Source organism: Thermobia domestica, chromosome 5 (genome assembly GCF_964235325.1).
Source record: "Thermobia domestica chromosome 5, izTheDome1.hap1.1, whole genome shotgun sequence".
Taxonomy (NCBI): domain Eukaryota; kingdom Metazoa; phylum Arthropoda; class Insecta; order Zygentoma; family Lepismatidae; genus Thermobia; species Thermobia domestica.
The window spans coordinates 294,522,607-294,544,927 of NC_137458.1; the positions used below are offsets into that span (position 1 = coordinate 294,522,607).

Below are 22,321 nucleotides of genomic sequence, written 5' to 3' on the forward strand. Positions count from 1 at the left end.
GCCAGTCTTGTCCCATATAGCTTTGCAGCTGACAAAGGACGTAAATACCAGGCATTGAATCATCGTGTCATTTGGCTTAATGGCCACACTTGTGAGACGGTAAAACTGAAAAGTAAAATAAACATTGGAAGTATGCAGGAGATGTATACGGTCCCAAATTGCGGGAGAAATTATTGGTGCTGCTAGTTAAGTTTTCGTGTAATAATGCAATGTGAGCGTTTTCCATGTGAGTTTTTTGCTATTGTATCAACTATGACTCCGTTCTATCACTAATTAGTTCCGTAAGTGAGTGGTACGAATCGTTGCTCCAGTCGTTAAAAGTATTGTTAGTTCCGAAGGAAGTTCAGCAGTATAGCTGGGAAACTGTTGTAGTAGGCCCAAAGATGATTGAAATATAACGTTTTTCTTCTGTAGTTTTCGTCTAAATTAAGTTGTGTTCATTTTCGATTGCATGCTTTTATATAGAATGTGTGTGTCTAAATATAGCATTTTTTTAAACAAATTAGAATCATTGATAATGTAATCAATATTCTTTCTTGTATTTAGTTATTGTTGATGTCATTTCACCTATAATTTCTGTATGTACACTTCTTAATTATTTTTATCTTTTACATTATACAGCGTATGCTTGAAAGAGCCCAAGCGAGAAGAGAGCAGCTTAAAGCCAACCTAATGAATATAGAATCACCAGAGGTTAAAAAAATGCGCAGTCCACTAAAAGAAACTGCTTCAAATGAAGGATCTAAGAACACTACAGAGGCAGTTGAGCTTTTGCGTAGTGCTTCCAAGGAAGATAATACGTCGGTCGTGAGTGACAAAATAAATGCGGTTCAGTTTAAAGGTGAGATGAAAACTTATTTTATATTTCCGATTATTTATTTATTTTATTTTTTGTTATAATTGTATTTTAAGTGCATTTTGTAAATGTATTTTACTCAAGACGATTTGGTTGATTACCAGAAGTTGGCCATATATTTCGCCGTGTTCTGTACAGTACTTCTAACGAAATATCGCCTTAAAAGGAAACATGCGTAACAAAGGAAAATGATGTTTATTTGTGGTTAACAATATGTTCTGTATTTAAAATTAAAAAGGAGAACAGTTACTTGTTTGATTCGGCTTTATTTCTTGTAAAAATTGTTTTTTTTTTTTTTTTTTTTTTTTTTGTTTGTTTATTTGATTCTATTAAAGGTTGTGTATTTAAGAAAATAACTGAGTTAACGAAAGGATTAAAGATAATTGATATTGATGCTTTTGTTAAGTTAGAAATTAAAAAGGAAGAAAAAATTGGAGCATGGTGGCAAGCCTCGATATCCTTATTATCTTTGATCCTGTCTTAACTGAGTTGCTTTCCTAGTAAACGATATTAAAATTTTAGATAGTTGATGGATAAGCTAGTGTCACAATGCCTTTTATATAGCGCAGGAATTGAGTGCCCGGCAGTTAGAACTAGGGGCTACGATATTTGGTGGAGAAACAGTACTGGAATTGGTAGGTGGAACAAACACCGTTTTTGGTGGAAATATGTTGCACAATCCTAATATTTTTGCACCAAATTCCATGCGTCTAGAGCAGGGGTGTCACGGTGACTCATTGGAAGAGCGCTTACCTTTGGTGTGTGGGGTCCTTGGTTCGATCCCCGGCCAAGTAAGTTTGTGGTGTATAATATCCTGTCATGGGTTTCTCGGTTACTCCCCTTTCCTCCCACATTCTCATTCCACCAATTCTTCCATCCTTTTCTTGTCTTAATCATAATATTCCTCAGCTTGAAGGGCATAATCGTTGGACGTTAAACTGAAGTATTTCATTTTTTTCCATGCAGATTGATATTTGATTACTTGAGAAATATGTCTTTAATTGAAAATCGAAAAATGAAATGAATATCATAATTTGACATTTGATTTGTTGACATTTCAAGACGTTGGAAGAATGAAATAGAAATAAATTGAATTTGACAGTATTATTATCTCAATATTGAAAAATTTCAAACTATTTGTTTGCCACGACTACATTATACTGCGAGAAAGAGCGTTCAACACCTATAGACACCAAAGGAGATACCTTGTTTTCCGTCATACTCCAGGCCCGTTACTTAGTTGGACCTCCTCCGTTTTTTTTTTTTTTTTTTTTTTTTTTTTTTTTTTTTTTTTTTTTAACTACTTTCAAACCTAGTTTTGCTGATTGCTGCAGTCTGTATTTGCAGCTTGAAATATATTCCATTGTTCCTGCTTGTAAACTCATTGTGCCTCCAACCAGTGAGGATTTCATATTTTCTATGGGAGAGAGGATTTCAGTATATTGGGGTGAAAATAGTATTACGAAAATACTAGGAATCCACATTGAACATAATAGAATATATAGTCCTGGAGGGGGCATTTCGTGGCTCCAAGCCACCCCTTGAAATCATCACTGCCTCCTACTTCGTTATACAGTCGAAAAGTATTTTATAACCACGAACTTCATGCAGGTTCTTACTGGTGTTTTCTCCAGTTATAAGTTTCTAAGCATTGATCATTGACTCTGCCTCTGACAGATCAAGGTTTCTAAGGAAGCCCTTTATTTTATTAGAATTTCCACAATTGAATACTAATCGTCTCATCTTGTAATAACTAGATGTGGAGGACTGGTTCCCGTTGTTTCCTCGTACATTCCCGTAACGGTGTAATGCGCATGCTATACATGTAATATGTCGCATTTTGCTGTACAGATAATTCCGCGATCTGAACGTAGGCAGCATATATATTGCCTGGTCGGTTAGGAAAAGCAGACTTTGTCACTTTAATACTTTCTGGCCATAAAATTGTTGCAAGTGTCGTTCAACCCCTGCATCACTTGTAGGATGAGTTTTATCTATACAATATATCAAAAACATTGGCGTCACCGGATCACCAGTTAAGGAAGCAACCAGAATACTTAGTACATATTTTTTCTTAGTCTGTCGTTTCGTCCAGAATAAAACATAGTGGATAGTCCCCAAGAATTGAATTGCTCAGTAATTACGTGCTAGACAAGACGCACTAAGCATGCTTTCATCTGGGAGTGGGACCGACCACTTATTTATTTATTTATTTATTTATTTATTTATTTTCGAGAAAAAAAATCTCAGTAGTATGGTACACTTTATTTTAGTATGGTATACAGCTTGCAGAATGGCAAAAGCTATATTTGTAGCAAATTCAAAATTTTCGCCGTTGAACACTAGCAGAAGAAGTCAAACATTTAGGTATGAAGACTTGTTTTCTAAATATAAAACTTGAAACATATTTCGTACTTCGTATATGGGTACTAATCCTTGAGGCTTGGTAGTTCTCGCTCATATGAATCCTTGCATTATATGGTTCATATTGTATTATTTCACAATCTGTAACAATTCCTTCTTTTTCAACTCCTTTAAAAATCAATCTTAAGTTGGCAGCCGATAGCTGAGCCATTTTAGAACGACAAAAATGCGCCGGTAATGAAACAAAACACTCAACACTTTTAAATAAATGCGCTTGATACTGCCCTATAGAACAATTCTTTCAAAGGATGTAAAAATGAAACTTTGTGTGTGTACGTTCTTTAAACGGTTTTATATATATATATATATATATATATATATATATATATATATATATATATATATATATGTATATATATATATATATAATGTGAATACATTTTACTATACTGGATCTAGAACTATAAATGAAGAATGTAAGAGTGTTAAAGAATATGTGTGTAGAGAACTTACAAATAAGGAAAAATACAAATTCATATTTAAGTCGATAGCTTTTACTTGTTTTTCTCTGCTATAAAGTTTTCTGCTCGCCATTGATTCATTTGTTATGGATGAGATTTTTTCTAATATTGACTCTAGCTTTTTTTAATATATATTTTTATCAGAGATAATTCGCGATTTTACGTGCTTTAATCTTGATTAACAAAATTTCATAGTTTCAGCAAGTTTTTACAGTGTCGCATTAATATTTACATTCTCTGCAATCTAAGAGAGGATGGGGACTTTTATCATTTCTCCAGCTCATGCCTTGAGCTTACGTATCGATATCTTTTCTACTATGTTTTTACATTTCAAGGAAAATTACGTGCTCTGTCGTAGGTAATGTAAAAACGAAATAAATGAACATTAATGCTGTCGGGGAACGAGAAAGAACTGATACCTACGTTGGTACAATTTGTAAATATAACAGGAGGGGGGCACAGTGGCTCAGGGAGGGTGAGGTAGAGCGCTTACCTCTGGTGTGTGGGAATCCCTGATTGTCGATCCTCATCCAAGTAAGTTTGTGGTGGACAACTTCGTGTCCGTTTTTTTTTTTTTTTTTTGAATACTTCCGTTTCCTCTCATCAATTCTTCCACCATCATTCACTTGCCTTAATCATCTGTCTCCCTTAGCCTAAAGAGCATAATCGCGAGACGTACAACTAAAAGATTTCATTTGATTTTATGTAAAGATGATGAATGAAAACCTTAAAATTTGGTGCTTATTTAGTGAGAATTTCTTGATTGGATAGAGTTGGTTCATTTTGGTGGACACAGATTGCTCCATTGCTCCTTTTCTGACTGATTTACAGCACGTAATATATATACTTCTCCATATATGGTGCTGGTAGTTACGTGGTAAAGAAGTCGGCCACCTTTTCCACTGGATAGACTGTGTACAATTATAGTGATTACGAGATGTAAAAATGTTACAAGAATTTCTAAAATTTCATTAAATAAAGTGTGGGCTAAAAATTATAATTTTACTAATTAATACATAATAGCAATAATAATAACAAGTACGCAAACGAAAATGAATAAGTTAAAATCATAAAATTTATTATATTTCAATTGTTTACAGAATCATCGTATTTTCGTCTATGTGCAAACTTGAAAACATTGTTCAGGAACCACCCATCAAATTCTGTGATTTGATGAAGCACTAAAAATCTGACGATCTAATTATAATAGCATATTTCACACCTCATGTTTCTAAGCTGTAAGGAAGTACCCAAAAATGTATTAGTTTTTGGATGTACGCAGAACTTCGTTAATTAATTCTTGAATTGCTAATCTTTACACTCCTACTGTGTTCAAAAAATCAACCTATCGAAAAAGGTATCTGAAAATTATATGCTGCAGCAAAAGTCAAAGGAACTTACAAGTATATTCAGTAAAAACTTCTGGATACTAGCAGAACGGCCGTTCTTTGTATAGAAGTGGATAAAATTACTGGAAGATATTTAAAAAATACACAATATTTTGGTTTTCTGGTCGAAAGTCTCTTCGAATTCACTGCTGTTCCGTAATTCGAAAATTCACCTCAATAACGTTTCTAAAAGCGGGATCTAGTTAAATCGCTTTCTAGCACCCGAAAAAGGAAAATCAGTCAAGCTTCATGGAAGCTGCAGAGGAAAATCGGTATAATCCCTAAAGATTTTTCCGCAATTCTCCATTAACGTATCTATTCCGAACTCGAGGATGTAATTTATGTATCGAAAGGAACAAGAGTGAAATACAATGTGGTAGAGGATTTCAATGCTTCCTACACATGAAGGTTTTCGGAATGAAATTAGGAACAGATTGGTTCCGAAATTAGAACCAGGTTCGCAAACCGGCACTTCTCCGCAAGATTTCTAATGTTTTGAGCATATGAGACGAAAATACGATGATTCTGGAAACATTTGAAACATAAGTAAATTTTATAAGATTTTAATTTATTCATTTTCGTTTGCGTACTTGTATGTTATTATTATTGCTATTATACATTAATAAGTAAAATTATCATTTGTAGCCCACGCCTTATTTAATGAAATTTTAGAAATTCTTCTTAACATTTTTACATCTCGTATCACTATAATTGTACACAGTCTATCCAGTGGAAAAGGTGACCGACTTCTTTGCTACGTAACTACCAGCGCCATATATGGAGAAGTATATATACTACGTGCTGCAAATCGGTCAGAAAAGGAGCAATGGAGTAACATGCCAACATTAAATTCTGTTTCAAAGTGGGTGAAAGTGCAACAGAGACGTTTCAAGTAATTCAAACTATTTACGATAGTGATGCATTGAGCCGTAAGAACTTGTATAAGTACCGGTAGTATGCAAGATTTCGTGATAGTTGGAGAGCATTGAAGACGATCTAAGACCAGAACCAGCGGTGACTGTACAAACTGATGCAAATGTCCAAACAACGATGGAGATGATATGCAACCATCCTAGTGTATCTGCAAGGCTTATTGATCTAACCGAAAATTTGGTTTCGGTCTTTACATTGTCGTGTTATTATTTACATTCTCCGCAATCTAAAAGAGGATGGGGAACTTCATCATTTCTCCACTTTGTGCCTTCTTGAGCTTATGTTTCGATATCTTTTCTGCTATACTCTGACATTTTAAAATTACATGCACTGTCGTAGATAATGTAAGGACGAAATAAATGAACATTAATGCCATCGGAAACGAGATAGAACTGATACCCACATTGGTACAATTTTTAGGATAACAAGGAGAGCAGTTGTGCAGTGGTAGAGCTCTTACCTTTAGTGTGTGAGGTTCCTGGTTCGATTTCCAGCCAAGTAAGTCTGTGTTGGACAACATCGTGTACGTAGGTTTTCTCGGAATACTCCCATTTTCTCCCACATTCTCATTTCACACATTCTTCCATCGTCGTACACTTACCTTAATCGTCAGTCTCCCTTAGTCTAAGGGTCATAGTCGTGAGACGTTAAACTGAAATATTTAATTTTTTCTACAATATTATTAGTCTTTAACGGAAAAACATGTCCAAAGAAGAGGCATATACTAATCAGTAGATCGCATCAATTTAAACAAAATAATGTAGGTAATGTAATCTTCATGCGTAGTTTTGGAGATAAATAATTGTTTGTAATCCTAAAAATTGATACTGTACGGCAATTACGCTACATAGTAACGTGAAACTAATACTGAAGTATAGTGTCATCAGAGTCTTGAATATGGCACTAGCCAAGCGACAGTATACAGCTTGGCTAATGAGATATAACCCAAAATTACAATTGACTATAAGACTAATTTCTATTCAACTATAACATTGTTAAAATATAACATTTATATCACACAATAGATCATATCGAGATGAACAAAGTAACACTTGAGGGTAAATTCTCATGCTTATTTTTCGAAAAATGGAGCAAAACCAATTTTTATGGCGCTAAAAGGTATGCCATTCATTGCCGTAATAATTCAGGGTGTCTATCGGTCACGAAAGTCATGAAAAAGTCATGAAATCAGAAAACGGTTATAAGTCAAGAAAAAGTCACGAAATTTAGCTTTTGGGTCATGATTTTTTTCATCTGTACAAATATAAGTATAGACTGGAAAATGTTGTTTTTAAAACGTCAAAATTCACAACCAAAAATGTCTATGGTCGTCTTTAGACGCTACCAAATCGCAAGCAAAGCACATTTCTATCTCATGCATGAAAATTCGGCCCAATTCGTACCCAAATTTGCTCTTGAAAATGTTACTCAATTTTATGGCTTGCGAAACAAAAGGTCACGAAATTTCATTTTAGAATTTTAGTAGACACCCTGTAATTTGATAGTTTTAATTGTGCTGGTATAGATAGTCTAATGTTGTTAGTCTTCTTCTAATGATGCGTACATCCATATGAAACAAACACAGATACTTCTAACATTTAAGCACATGGTACTTGTAATATATAAAGAACCAAAGTGCAGAAGATGTAATTAGGAAGACGGGAAATTAAGATGTCTTTCCCCTGGGATGTTTGATTTTTTCTTAATAAATGAATATGTTGCATAAAGGTGCAAGAAGTGACTCAGATTAACAAAAAATTGGTTACTTAGCAATATATCCTCCCATGGGAAAACTAAACATTCTCTAGATGTATCGGAACAACGAGCTAATTCAGTCTCCAATGGTAAGGTAACAAGGGTGAAAGCGGGTGATAGAAATATGGTAAAATAACTAACTAACTCTATGGCCTATGGAACCCGGAGGTTCAATGCCGCGTTCACAAAAGCTCTACATTGTCTTCTATCCTTAGCTAATTGAATCCAGTTTCTACTTTGTATTCCTATCTCTGCGAGATCCATCTTAATATTGTCCTCCCATCTGCGCCTAGGTCTTCCTAATGGTCGTTTTCCGATGGGTCTTCCAGTCAAGACTTTGAAAGCGTTTCTACTTCTTCCATTCTAGCTACATGACCTGCCCACCTAAGCCTCCTAGACTTGACGATCCTAACAATGTTGGGTAAACCGTATAAATTATGTAGTTCCTCGTTATGAAGTTTCCGCCATTCCCCATTCCCGTTCCTCTTGAGTCCGAATATTCTTCTCAGGATCTTGTTCTCAAATACTTTCAGTCTATGTTCTTCCCTCAGAGTAAGAGACCATGTTTCACAACTATACAGAACAACAGGCATAATTATCGTTTTATATATTTTAAGCTTCAAATTCTTCGACAGAATTCGCGACGACAAGAGATTTTGAACAGAATAGTAACACGAATTCCCTGATACCACCAAAGAGCGTAACGTAAAAATAGGCACTAAAAAGAACAAGCACGTTTTATCAGATTTTATTGATAAAATCTGGCTACATGCCTTAGATGTGTATTTGGTTCTGGCAACAGTGACATACCATAGATACCACCCTTCTTTCAATCTCAACTTTTTCTTTCTTCCACTGTACTCTGCTCATTCTTTTTAGTATCCATTTTTTACGTTACGTTCATTTGGTAATTTCACGTTACGTTTATATTGCTAATTAATATTTTTTTGTTAATGTTGCTTTCTGTTTTAATTTATTTTTTCTAAATAAAGATGTGTTAATTCTGTTGCAGGTACCACAGTGGATAAAGTTTTCAGTGATGCGCAGGTAAACCAAAGCAAAGTCAAAGAAACGGGTAAAGAAAACATGGGCGAGGAAAAGAAGTTCATGTCAAGTGGAATCGTTCCTCTGGGCAAGACCCAAGTTACAAAGTCTATTCAGGGTAGACTTAAAAGACTTGCTGCGTTATATTCGGATACAGATTCTAATTCATATTCAGGTGGGTAAAGTAAAAGTCATTTTTTTAACACTTGTATTTTCTTTTCAATTCTTGTATTGTAAATAGTGCTGGCCCATTTAATGGACATAAAGCTTTTACTTATATTACCTCTCAGCATTATCAGTATCAGTGTTACAGTATTAGTAACGCCTAGCATGCAGAAAATTGAGGTTCAAGTCCCCAACCAGATCTTTCTGCTTCCCTCCAAAACTTTGGAAAGAACATTACCCAATTTAAGAGTTATTACACGGATCCCAATGAAAAATCGGGTATTTATGAAATAAAATACAGTTGCCAAGAAAGTTACATGGGCAAAACGAAAAGAAATCTGAAAGTCCGATTAAAGGAGCTTATTAGAAATTCAAAAGCGGAAAATCCGGTGTCAAGTTATTCGAAACATATAAAAGAAACTCACAGGGAAGAAGATTAAAAAAAAAATATTTGGAGCTAGAAATAAAGTAGAGAGACTGTTTTTTGAAAATTTATTTATTCATTTAAAGAGAAAGACGAAATTAAATTTAGACAAGGGATGATTGAGTGACGAGTGGAAGGCGGTGATTACAGAATTTTCACAGTATTGGCATGACAATAAAAATAATAACATGAGTTGGCACCTTTCCAACAAGGAGCAAGAAAGGCGCACAAATTGACTCCACCATATTTTAGTCTGCATCATCTTCGTCTGGAGATTATGACGTACTTAACAACGTGTTTCCTTACTACACAGCTCTTTCCTTGGTAAGTCCGTTCCATTTTTATTCCGTGATGTTTCTGTTCTTTTTCTTCCTGATTTTAACCTTCGTGACCAAGACTCCGAGGCAGAGTCGAAAGCTTAGACGTTTAAAAGAAAATTCAGGAATTACAAAAATCTGTAAGTAGGGTTATATTTTTATTTATTTAATTATTTTTTAATGAAAACCCTCTGGTTATTTACAATGCACGAAACAATATTTTAAATCTTTAAAAATTTGAGAAAGACAATCCTTTGATGTAGTTCTGTATAAAGATTTTTAAAAGTAAGGTGGCTAAATAGGTTTTCCTAATTGGAAAGCATATTTGGCAAAAGTTTTTATTCTTGGTGAGAAGTGTGTGTTGTTCGGATCACATATTAAACTGTAGGTCCACGTCTACTAAAACTTTCAATGTTGGAAGAAGCATGGAATATTAAGCAAACAGCGAGTTTTACGAGTATTGTTTATATGTACTCAGTGGCGAAGGGTGGTAAGAGGCCCTGAGGCCCGGCCTACCCTTTACTTTCAGAAATTATAATTTATAATTAATTCATTTTCCTTGCACAGAATGCATGATATTTTCTAAGTTGAAAAAAAAAAAAAAATGTTCGATAAAAAATCATGGTTGGCACCACTGCTGGGAGGCTCACCGAGTAGTGTCTCAGGCGACAGTAGAACTACCGCCAAGCTACTCAGAAAATCCCGCGAGAGAACGTGTTGCAAATGACGTTTTCTTCACCAGCGTATAACCTGCGAAAGAGACCGGCCTCAGCGCTTATCGACTTTCGTTTCTACCTACTAGTTTCTCTCGAGACCTTCGATTTCGATTCGATATATCAAACAAATAAAGAGCAAGATAACGTGTGCTCCATTCCGTTCCAACTTTGCTTAATTTTGCGGACTCTAACGCAACAACAAGAAATTCTAAAGGCACTACGCCTATTATCGCAAACTAATGCCCCTTTATTCCGTTGCGTTGGCGCAAACCTGTACGAAATCAGACTCGTTGAGTTCATTAGAAAGAGCGTATGTTTTTGAGATATTGTGAGTGATTTTTTTTCTTGCATTTGCAAAAGTGAATGAGAGAAAATGTCAGTAAATGGAGAATATGAATATATGTAATATAATTCCTATTAAAGAACCTTCTATGTCAGTGGTCTTTTGAAAATTAATGTGTTATTAAAGGAGCTGTTCGAGTTAAAAACAAGTTTGGTGCAATAGAAAGAGAAACAAAAAATAAGAGACTTGTATTTTTTTATATCTTGATAGGTCTTCTCGTTCAGCTTCTACAGTCATTTGTTTTTGATGAATCGTAAATCGTGACGTCATGGGTGGGATACGCGAGAAACTCAATGTGAGTCAGCAACCACTCCCTTGTAAGCAGCTGATAAACCTTTAATAGTTCATTGGATTTAATAGATTGTGTTTTGGATTTGTTAGCAGTCTTGAATTCTTGAGGGAAGTTTTTGTTAGTTGTTTTTCCTATAGCATTAGTATAAAAAAGAGTAGAGAGAGAGAGAGCAGTAATTACGTTTGTTGTGCGAAACAGTGTTTCTTCCAGACATGTTTTTAGGTGGCACTGTTTCCCGGAGCTCTGAGAGATTTCCCGGAGGAGACCAAAATAATACATCTATAATGTAATAAATATAATAGTACTGTGTAAAAATAATGTGCCTCTCCGAATACTAACTGTCCCTTCCCCCCCCCCCCGGATTTTTTTTCTGAAAGAAACACTAGTGTGAAGTAGAAAACACGTGTTAGTACAGCGCGTGCTCTGTCTGTGAAGTGAAGTAGAAATGCCTAACACCTGCTGTGTTTTCGGTTGTAATTCTTGTGCAATTGAAGCTGAGGACGTAAAGTATCTTTTCCTACGTTTCTATGTCGTTAGAAATCACCAGATCGATATAAATTATAGCCCAAGAAAATCAATGGGAAAATAATGTACCAAATAAAATCACTCATGTTCCAAACATCTTGAAGAGCCTGCCTTCGAGAAGTCAAGTTTACTGAAAGAAAAGTTAATGCCAATGGCGGATCTAGGCTGAGGCCGGGGGCCTAGCCCCCCCCCCCCCCCCAGTTTTCGAGTGACAAAATTGATTTAAGCTATTATTTAGATATTTTTGACTTTTTAGTAAACATGATATGCATATCATAGTCTGGGTTCTGACTCCCCCCCCCCCTCCTGAGTTTTTACCGTCTAGATCCACTTCTGCCTAATGCCAGGAGAATTATTTACACGCAAACTGAGAAAGAATGCTGTTCCAAGCAGGGATGAATTCAGGGGGTAGCCCGGGGGAGAATCTCTCCCCCGAAGAAAATTTATTCCCCCCCGGAGAAACTCAAAATTTCAGTTACAAAATGTAGAAATTACTTCACCCAATTATTTGTTTTTCTTTCCGTGCAAGTGCAGACGAAATCCGATCTCTCAATATGCATATAAATGACGCAGACCCATTCTATATAAATATTAAACATGCAATATCTAAGATAGAATACCAAAATATTCAATAAAACCTGTATTTCTTAACACTATGACCGAGTTAGGAATAACATGAAATTGTCAACTGTTGAAGAAAGGTTTGTATTTTAATAGATACTATACTCTCGCCCTATATTATACAGTATATTAGTAGGTAGCACTAGCACAGATTGAGATAGGAAAGATCTTTCGATCAATCCATATGATCTCTGATGTCAGCAGACTTCAGTTCTTGCATTATTTGAAATAGAGCTCCTAAATCCCATTTCTCGCACCGGAAGTAACAGACGTAAATGTATTTTACGATTGTTAAAGTAAACACACCTTTAAAATTAACCAAAAATTGGCTACTTACCAATGAATCCTCCCTTGAAAAATTTAAAGATTTTTACGTTTCGGAACTGTCAGCTGGTTCCATCCTCAGTGGCAAGATAAAAAGGATTAAAACGGGAAGGAGATCAAAGGAGTAAAACCAGGAATACATACCACTATATAAAAGTAAAGTACAAAAAAGATCCTGAGATGAACAGAGCAGAGTGAAAAAAAAGAATGAACTGAATAAAAAAGAACGCGGTGTCTATGTTCGGCCACTATTGCCAGACCCAAGTTCGATCAACATTGATAACGATTCTTTAATTCCCCGTTGTTTTTTATCTTTATTTTTATCTTTATTCTAATCGTTCTTTATTCATAAGTACAAACTTGCATTGAATCTTGATACTGGCAACGTTGATCGAACTTGGGTACCTACCTTTGATGCATACTTTGGATCTGACAATAGTGGCTTAACATAGACAACACGTTCTTTTTTATTCAGTTCATTCTTTTTTCACTCTGCTCTGTTCATCTTAGGATCTTTTTTGTACAGTACTTTTATATAGTGGTATGTATTCCTGGTTTTACTTCTTTTATCTCCTTTCCGTTTTAATCCTTTTTACCTTGCCACTGAGGAAGGAATCAGCTGAGAGTTCCGAAACGTCAAAATCTTTTTAAAAAGAATCAAGGGAGTATTCATTGATAAGTAGCCAATTTTTTGTTAATTTTAATATCCCCCCATGTGCCCACGTAATTATAAACACACCTTTCTTTAACTAAAAATAAGTCAGTTAAAGGGTGAGATTCAGAGGGCGTCATTTAGAGGGATCAGGGAGGAACAGTTATCCCTCCTGGGTTAGAGATTTATATAGAATTTATCAATATAATAGTAGCATATGAGTGAAAGATTGCTATTCAAGGTGACGAAGGAGGGGCAAGCGGGGCGACGGCCCCGGGCACCGAAGTAAGGGGCGCACGATTCGGGAGGGGAAAAGAAAAGAAAACAAGGAAAGGAAAAAAGTAATAAAAAGTGCTCAAAATCAAGGAAAATCAGGGTTTACTTTTTAAAATTTTCTCACGTTTCGCAGCTGGTCTGTCGACCTCTCATATGTACGAGGGTGCCGTCGTATACTCTCGCCCCAAGCGTTGATTTTCCACGACACGGCACTAATCCTACTGAACATTTCGTAAACTAAACTATTGATGTGTATGCAGTAAAGAAACCAAGGCTAATATACTTGATTTAGAATCAGAAGTGTGAGAAAGAATAATTACTTTTTATTAAGATATTCCTATGTATGTTTTAGGACAAAAAATATTTTAGTTGATTTGAATCTTTTTAAAAACTTCTACATTAGTAACAAACAGTAACTACTGAATATAGGAAAAATAATTAAAATAGCTTTTGTAAATAGTAGTTAAAGTTTAGTTTAAAATATTTGTGCCAGTCTTTATTTAATGTTTTAGATAAAATTAAACGATTGTTTTCTTTTTTAAATTATAATCTCGCATTGAATATTTATCAGCAATTAGTCTCAATATTAGCTAAGATGTGCATGTGAATGGAATTGTTAAATATGCTGCTTTCTTGCAAAAACACAGAATCCCCCCCGAGGAGTTCGCATTCCCCCCCGAGTGAAAATGTCTGAATTCAACACTGGTTCCAAGTATATTATTAAAAGGTTTAAAATCCGAGCCATTGATCAAGCACCGATCTATGTCCAGTTACCAACGTACAAATATCGTACAAGATGGTTGTAGTCAAGACGAGGCATTAGAGGGTAATAGAGACGATGTCACTCATGATTCTGAAGATACTGCTTTAGAAATAAGATATACAATGTGAATTAGGGAGTGAAATATACCGGCTTGTAGAAGGAATCAGTGACGATGACTGACTGTTCCTCAAGACACTGATTCATCGTTTAATTTCTCTGTATCATGTGACAATGATGACGAAAAGGGTGATGAGAGTTGTTCCGCGGACAACTATGCGAATAAAAGAAATTTAACCGGTGAAGTGTTTTCGTATTCTGGCAAACTTTACAGATGTAATTTCATTTTTGCCTCATATGTTACGCTCCTGTACATACCTTGAAGCACAAAATTATAGGGTCAGCGTTAAAAATTGCAACAAAACGTGAAAATGAACATACTTATGTTTGGGAATCGCAGGGTTTGCCCAAGTTGGCCCAGCCCGAAAAAACCCGCCGGGTTTTTTCGGGTTGGACCCACCTGAAAAAACCCACTTTAAAACCCACCTGGGTTTTTGACCTTTTTGTTAGTATATTATTGGTACAACTAAGGTGATCACATTGAAAGTGATTTTTATCAGATCTTGGACTTTCCTTGGGTGAATTTAGTGATGAGTAAATGCAAGACCAAGACCGGGGTGGTCTTGGTCTTGGTCTTGGTCTTGGTCTTGGTCTTGCACATCCAGTCTTGGTCTTGGTCTTGCTTGCAAGAGTCTTGCAAGTCTTGCTTTTAACAAATCCTATGCTTTTCAAAGGCAAATTATACTCTGGATATAAGAGATAATAAATTCTACAATGTGCCAATAGTAACGGAAATATAACGTATGTTTTTAAATATAATATAGTTTACCTTCTTATAAGTATGATGACAGTGTACAACATAGACGACGACCTTTATTTATTTATTTATTTTTTTTCAATGGATGCCCATGCTTCATTACTTATAAGACAAATCACAACGTTTCGAATCTGTTTATATCTTTTAACAGATGAAGCACTCCACTTTTTCCCAAACTGGGAAGGCTACCCCTGAGACGCATAAAAGAGAATCAAGACGGAACAGATTAGTGAAATACCATGAATTGCAAAATTATTTTTACACTCTAAAGGCGTCAGATTTTTTTCTTTTCGACCACGATTTGCTAATCTTTGTATTGAACAAATTTCTAATTGTTTTATTGATTCTAATATGTACTCTATGGGGCAGACACATGGACATTACGCAAAAGCGAGAAAAATGGAGGCTTTTGAAACATGGACATGAAGAAAAAAGGAGAGAATTAACTGAGTTGAATCGAAAACGAATGAGAAGGTATTAGAAATAGTAAAAGTAGGAGAGAAAAGAATGATTTTAGTTGTAATTAAGAGGAGGAAGAGGAACTGGTTGGGACATTTGCTGAGGAGGAACTGTATTATGAGAGACGTGCTAGAGGGTATAGTGGAAGGAAACAGAGGGAGAGGTGAAGGAGACTGTATTTGGAGGAAGACATTAAAACAGAAAATTGCTACCGCCAAGACGAAGAGACTAGTTTAATGCCACCATACATCGAAGCTTTTCAGTTCCAGCAAGTAATCTGCCAATAATGGCAGAGCAGCTATGATGATGATATTTTTAGAAATATTGGCCAAAAAAGAGAGAGAGAAAATTAAAATAATAATGATTATTAATCAAACGTCTTAATATTTTAGAATAATTTGAGTGAGATCTGAAAAAGACTCAACTGTCTGTCTTTTGTGTAAACTCAATTTATATCAATACTTTTGACCTATATTAGAAATACAAGATAACGGCATCAAACTCCAATGTACAAAATCACTCTCACTTGTGAATATGGGTTATTTATTGTATAATGTTATATCGCTCAATCCCCGATGTGCCGTATACCTAAGGAGGCTAAACGTTATATTGATAAACAGTTATTCAACGTATAAGCATCCGACTATGAAATCAAACTTGTGGTCATATGCACTAAGTTTTTGTCAATGTCATGAAAATGTTATTTCGATAATAAGCACAATTCGATATAAGCACACATTAAAAATTTCCAACGTATGCTTAAGCTCGGAGCCAAGGCCATACCCATGTAGTCGGCACCTGTGTTGTACGGAATTACTGATGTTCAATACTACATTTCTCTATAGTTTTGGAAGAGGAACACCACGAACGTGTTTTGAAATGAAACAATATATCTAAAGCCTGTGACAAACATCTTGGCATTTCAGCTAAACGAATAAAACGCAAGCTTTGACTCGACGTTGCCGAATGCTAAGAGGTGTAGCTATGGCTAAGCAGACGAACTACAGCGCGATCAGGTGGCAGAGGGTAGACGTGGATGTGTACAAAATAAACGTGGCAATACCGCTGGCCTCATTTGTTAGCAGCATTTAAAAGGAACTTGGAGCGCCGCGCCGCCTTCAATTGCCAAGATTTTTTTTTTCACGCCGTTTAGTTTAAAGTTCCACGATTTTGCACCGAGGCTAAGGGAGACGGTGATAATGAGAAATGAATAAAATAATGGAATGAAGAAAGTAGGATGAAACGGGAAAACTCGAGAAAACCCACGTGCACGGTGTTTGTCCACCAAAAAGCTGACATGGCGCAATCTGGGATCGAACAAGGGACCCCGTACACAAGAGGCAAACGTTCTACCACTGACCCGCTGCGGTCATAACATGTTTTAGTTTACTTTTTGCTTATCCGCTTCTTATGGACACAACTATTCTTCGTATGATTTCCCAAAATTCAATCATGCGCTGCCGTAAATGAATCAAATGATGACCAAAGTAAATCAGACACTGAAGTTCTTATACGTTGTACAATTCATATTATGCTCTCGGTCATCCAAACGCAGGAATGCATCGTAATTGAGTACCAATGATATATTTCTTTGTGTGCAACAAGCTTTGATTAGAATGACACCTGTGTAGTTTGATAACGAATAATAACTACAGAAAACGGGAACAACCAATTCAGAAAAAAAAAAAAAAAAAAAAAACACTGGACCTATATACTACAGGAGAAGCTCTACTCACATGGGTAGCATTGCTACTGCGAACACATTCACTCTAGCAAAATTTTTACTGAAGCCAAAAAGTTCAAGTGAAAGATGTAATGATTTTTTTCCTTCCTTTTTACATCTATCTAAAAAAGTAAGTAGTATCAGTACTTGTGCAAGAGTCTTAGTCTTGCAGGTATGGTCTTGGTCTTGGTCTTGCATGCAAGACTCTTGCAAAAACTTTTGCGCTCATCACTAGGCGAATTAGATGTTTTCATGTTAAAGTACACAAAAACATTCAACGTTAGACCTATATAAGGTTCTGAATGCATTGAACGGGTAAAAAATCTTACTTTAGCTTGAGGTAATTATAGAACAAATTAATGTATGGATTGTGTTTATAGCCTACTTGAAGTAAAATACGAAATTTTATATTTTAGAAAATACTTTCCGTGAATAGTATGCTCGCCAACTCGGTGACGCCGGGGGATGTTATCCCCCATACATTTGACAAGTTTAAGGCCATAGGTGCCTATGTAAATACATTTGTATTATTTCATACATTTGATGGTAACACAAGTATTCTTACGTAAAATTTTGTTTTCCAACAACTGTAATGTAGTTCCGTCATTACTTGCTACTCTTCAAATAAGCATTCTGTAGAATCAACACCAGCAATAGCGTAAAAATTCTTGTCAGATTTATGAAGCTTAGTGCTCGGAGTTCCGAAGACAATGTAGCCCTACTATTTCAAGTGCTGAATTCAAACTTCTCTACTAGTGGAAGTGTCGATGTACAGTAAAGAAAGCTACATTTTCGGAGAAAACACGTCGTGAAAGAAGTGCTCGGGAAATTCCCTCAATTGAATGCACAAAGCATCAAAAGTGAATACTTCAACAATAAAACTATTTCTTATAAGCTGCAAGATATTTAATTTCATTTAAGGCAGTTTGAAACACTTACTTTATAAAATGTGAATTATCTCTTTGTTAATTGTTTTAAATTCATTTTCAGGAAAGAACCGTCTTACTAGTACTAGGGAAATTCCCGTAATTGAATGCGCAAAGTATCGGAAGTGAACTTCAAAAACAAAACCATTTATTTTACGCTGTAAAATATTTGCCATGAATGATATCTTTGTTTTAATATATTTGGTATTCATATTTGGCGAACGTTACTAAAGGCTCCTGGGATGATTTGATCTACACTTGTTCGTTTGTCTGCCTGTACCACACAAACATTACAGTGTACAACTTTCGGTCTTTTAAGTTTAAATTTTCAGGGTACAAGCACGAGACACACCAAATTTCCTGTATAGATTTAAGCGGTATACCAAAGTAAAATTTCAAAATGGCGGCATTTTTTTTTTCAAAATAGCGGGTATCCACATTACAAGGCGCAATTTTGGGTCTTTTGAATAGAAATTTTCAGAGTAGAAGCACGAGACACTCTAAATTAGCTGTATATATATTTTGGCGGCCACCCAACGTAAAATTTCAAAATGGCAGCCATTTTTCAGCTAGAGGGTATCCACGCTACAGCGTGCAATTTTTGGACTTTTAAGTTTAAATTTTGAGGATAGAAGCAAGACGTTCTAAATTTGCCGTGTAGATTTTCTCGGCGATTCAGTGTAAAATTTCAAAATGGCACTCAGTTTTTCAAAACAGTAGTGAACAGAATATTGTTGCAATTTGCGACAAAGACAGTCTTGAAATACAAATCAAATTTTAACACTTTTACCCCAAAGACATTGAAATATTTCGAAAAAACCCAATTAACCCGAAAAAACCCATATGGGCCCAGGTGGGTTGGGCTTTTTCAAAAATACCCGGGTTTTTTCAAACCCTGGGGAATCGGAAGAATGATTAAAGAAAAGGTACTTAGGTGTTGCAGCAATCTCGTCCGCCATCTATTTACATATTGGTTTCGATTTTTTTTTTTTTTTTTTTTTGAAACGCTGAACTCATGCTTTATAGAATACGTTTTATAATATTATAAAAACATTTGTACAGCCCACCATCAGATATCATTTTCTACATGCAGATGATATTTGTAAGTCTTTGCAATCAGTTCTGGAAAAGGAAACCGCACTTAGAACGTGCCACCGCACCTCTCACAAACGAAATGCTTAGCACTGTGTAATATGTAAGCCTGCTGTCGCTCCTTGCCCACCTATGACGTCATCACAAAATCTTTCTTCCTCTGTTACTCGCTAACGACTGAACGTATCGCGATCAAAGAAACACCATTCCTTTTAGAATTTTCAACTCTACAAATGGAAATAAATTGTAAAAAATGTATTTCTAAGTCGAACTGCTCCTTTAAGGAACGAAGACTAACGCCTGTGTTGAAAATAGAACAAACAGAGGGCAAGAGAGTTCTGCATGCATTGGTACAATATATATATATATATATATATATATATATATATATATATATATATATATATATATGTGTGTGTGTGTGTGTGTAGTTGTTGAAATAAGGAGCAGCATATAAAAATATTTAAGTCTGATTCTGTTTTTAAAGGGGAATTAAGTGACCCACAAAATATCTTGATTGAATGCTTGTCATGTGTTTTGAACAATATAATTAAAGACAAAATTTTACAAGCAGAGTCTGTTTCAGTACATGTAGACTAAATAACATATGTTTCTTGTGAAGCGCAGATAATGTGATAGTCCATCTTCCCCACCCGATCACGCCAATTAAAACAATTAAATTGCATTATGGCGAATTAAGATCATCTATGAGTCACATACGTAAATTTCATTATGAAAATTGAGATCCGGATCGAATAAGTGTTGTCAATGAACTACAAATTGCATTAAATTTATGTGAATTCGTCTTCTTGTATTTCTGTAGTAAAATATTTATGTCTAACCTGTTTTATTTTACTATTATTATTATCATTATTATCGTTATTATTATTATTAGTAGTAGTAGTAGTAGAACATTGGGCCTACCCTCTTGAAACTATCACCCTTCGCCACTGTATGTACTTACTATATAACAATGTAAGCATCATCACATATAGTAAACAAGTAGACTATAAACATTTTCGTTAAAATGCTTCATTAGGTAAGAAAGAAGAAGAGTTAAGGAAAAAGGAAACAACAATTAAAGAATAAAAAAATAGCTCAGTAAAGGAAAAGAGTCGCACAGCGTTGCATATTTTACCACAGTTCAAATTATTACAATAGTGCAGTCGTACCTATATAATGACGAATTATTTTTCATTACTAAAATTATTTTCAATCACTACACATTTATTTCACTTAAGTAATACACTATATTTGGCATTAATATTAAGTAATTTTACATTTGCACTACGTACGTCTGTACTAGGTAATGGCTGACTTAGTTATCATCATAATTAGCTATAAACACTTACATGGCAACCAACCCATTACCATAACAACAGATCAATAACCAATTGCACGTAGTAACGCAAAGATAGACATCACCAAATCAACATTATTCATGACGTTAAAAATGACATTTCTTCTCCTTCTAATATAAAGCTTGTGCTTCATAGTATTGCACTTTTGCCCTAAATGATAAATAAAAATGAACAAAATAAATACATGATATACACATTATCGTTGTAAGTTAGACGTCTTCCTCGCACATTTTGAGATTATTGTAAAATACTCTTTTAGGGTAGAGCTTAAACAATACACGGGATTTTTTGGTCTTTCCCAATCACCTTTTATTATAGAAATCCTTCCTATGTACAATAATAACAATTACAGTCTCAAATACTGTTTTTTTGAGATTCGTTGGGAGACCGAGCGTCCTAGGATGATAGGATCCCAAGACTCTTGTGACCAAGAAGTGAATATAAAATACCTCTCAGAGACCGGATGTCCTCGAGAGGAGGATAAAACTTAAAGACCAGGCGTGTTAGAGAATGGTGAGGTTATTGCGAGGACCAGATATCCTAGCGTGGGGGAACTCTCGAAGACTAGCTTCTTAGAGTGTGGTGATGATGATCAGTCGGTGAAGATTGTTGCCTTTTGTGGTACTGTGGCTTCTTTCATCCTAAAATGTCAGCTGACTTCTTTGATTTTCGTTATTTGAAGATTGTTGATGACATCTTCGTGGTTGTCGTCTGAAGTTGTTTACAGCTAGCCAGGGTGGATTGATTTAAATCAGTCTGATTTAAATTACTAGATTTTTTAAAAATAAAAATCCTTGATTTAAATCAAATGCCGAAATAAATTAATTCAAAGTGAAACAAGTAAAATTTGGAATTTTAGTAGAAACCCTGCCAATGTTCAGCTGACTGCTTAATGACAGGTTTACTACTTTCGCTCTGACGCGTCTCATTTTTAACTTTCTCTATGTTATAAATAAACATAAAAGTTACGTTTATCAATCTCTGGGGAGAGTAGATGCTTTGATCTCATGTTAAACTGTAGATCGATGCCTTATATAGCCTCAATAATTAAGAGAGACGTTGAAGTCCAAATAAACAAGTAGATATTTTATACTATTTCATCTCTAATTGTCCAATTTAATGGTAATTCTTCTGTTATATTTCGATATTACAGAATTGATCGATACATCTTCACCAGAGAAACGTCCTCTGACTGTATTGCCTACAAGAACTGAAGTTGAGGAGTGTGGTCCCGGGAAGCCTCAACCACCTGAAAGAATTGCTAAGTTTAAGGCTCTTGCATCTAGAATCAATCAATGGGAGGATTTCATTGAAAATTCCGGCGGGCAGAAGGTAAGCTGCTATTGTAAAATATATTTCAAATTGCAAATAAAGCCTTATATGGTCCCAATAAATGTTTTAAGATTCCGTGGTAAGTCCAGTTTTATTCCTAAGATTTCAGTTATTTACATAGGTTCTCGACCTATAATGACAAAACACAAAATGATTGACATCACTGGTCATTTAATTACATTGGTCCTGTTTACCCGTAGGAGGTGTGTAATGGGAAGCCTACATAACTGCGTTTTCCGATGCCAAATGTAGTTACCGTGTCATAACCAAGATGT

At 35.3% G+C, this 22,321-nt stretch overlaps 1 protein-coding gene across 3 annotated transcripts in view; it reads left to right on the plus strand.

The window, feature by feature from the left end:
• LOC145686712 (uncharacterized) overlaps window positions 1-22,321 on the plus strand; it is a 119,851-nt gene that overhangs the window by 19,584 nt on the left and 77,946 nt on the right. For all 3 annotated transcript variants that reach the window (XM_081760289.1, XM_081760290.1, XM_081760291.1), the window contains exons 2-4: window positions 622-841; window positions 8,830-9,036; window positions 21,868-22,046. In XM_081760289.1, the coding sequence (XP_081616415.1) occupies window positions 622-841; window positions 8,830-9,036; window positions 21,868-22,046 (606 nt within the window). The remainder of the gene's footprint in view (window positions 1-621; window positions 842-8,829; window positions 9,037-21,867; window positions 22,047-22,321) is intronic.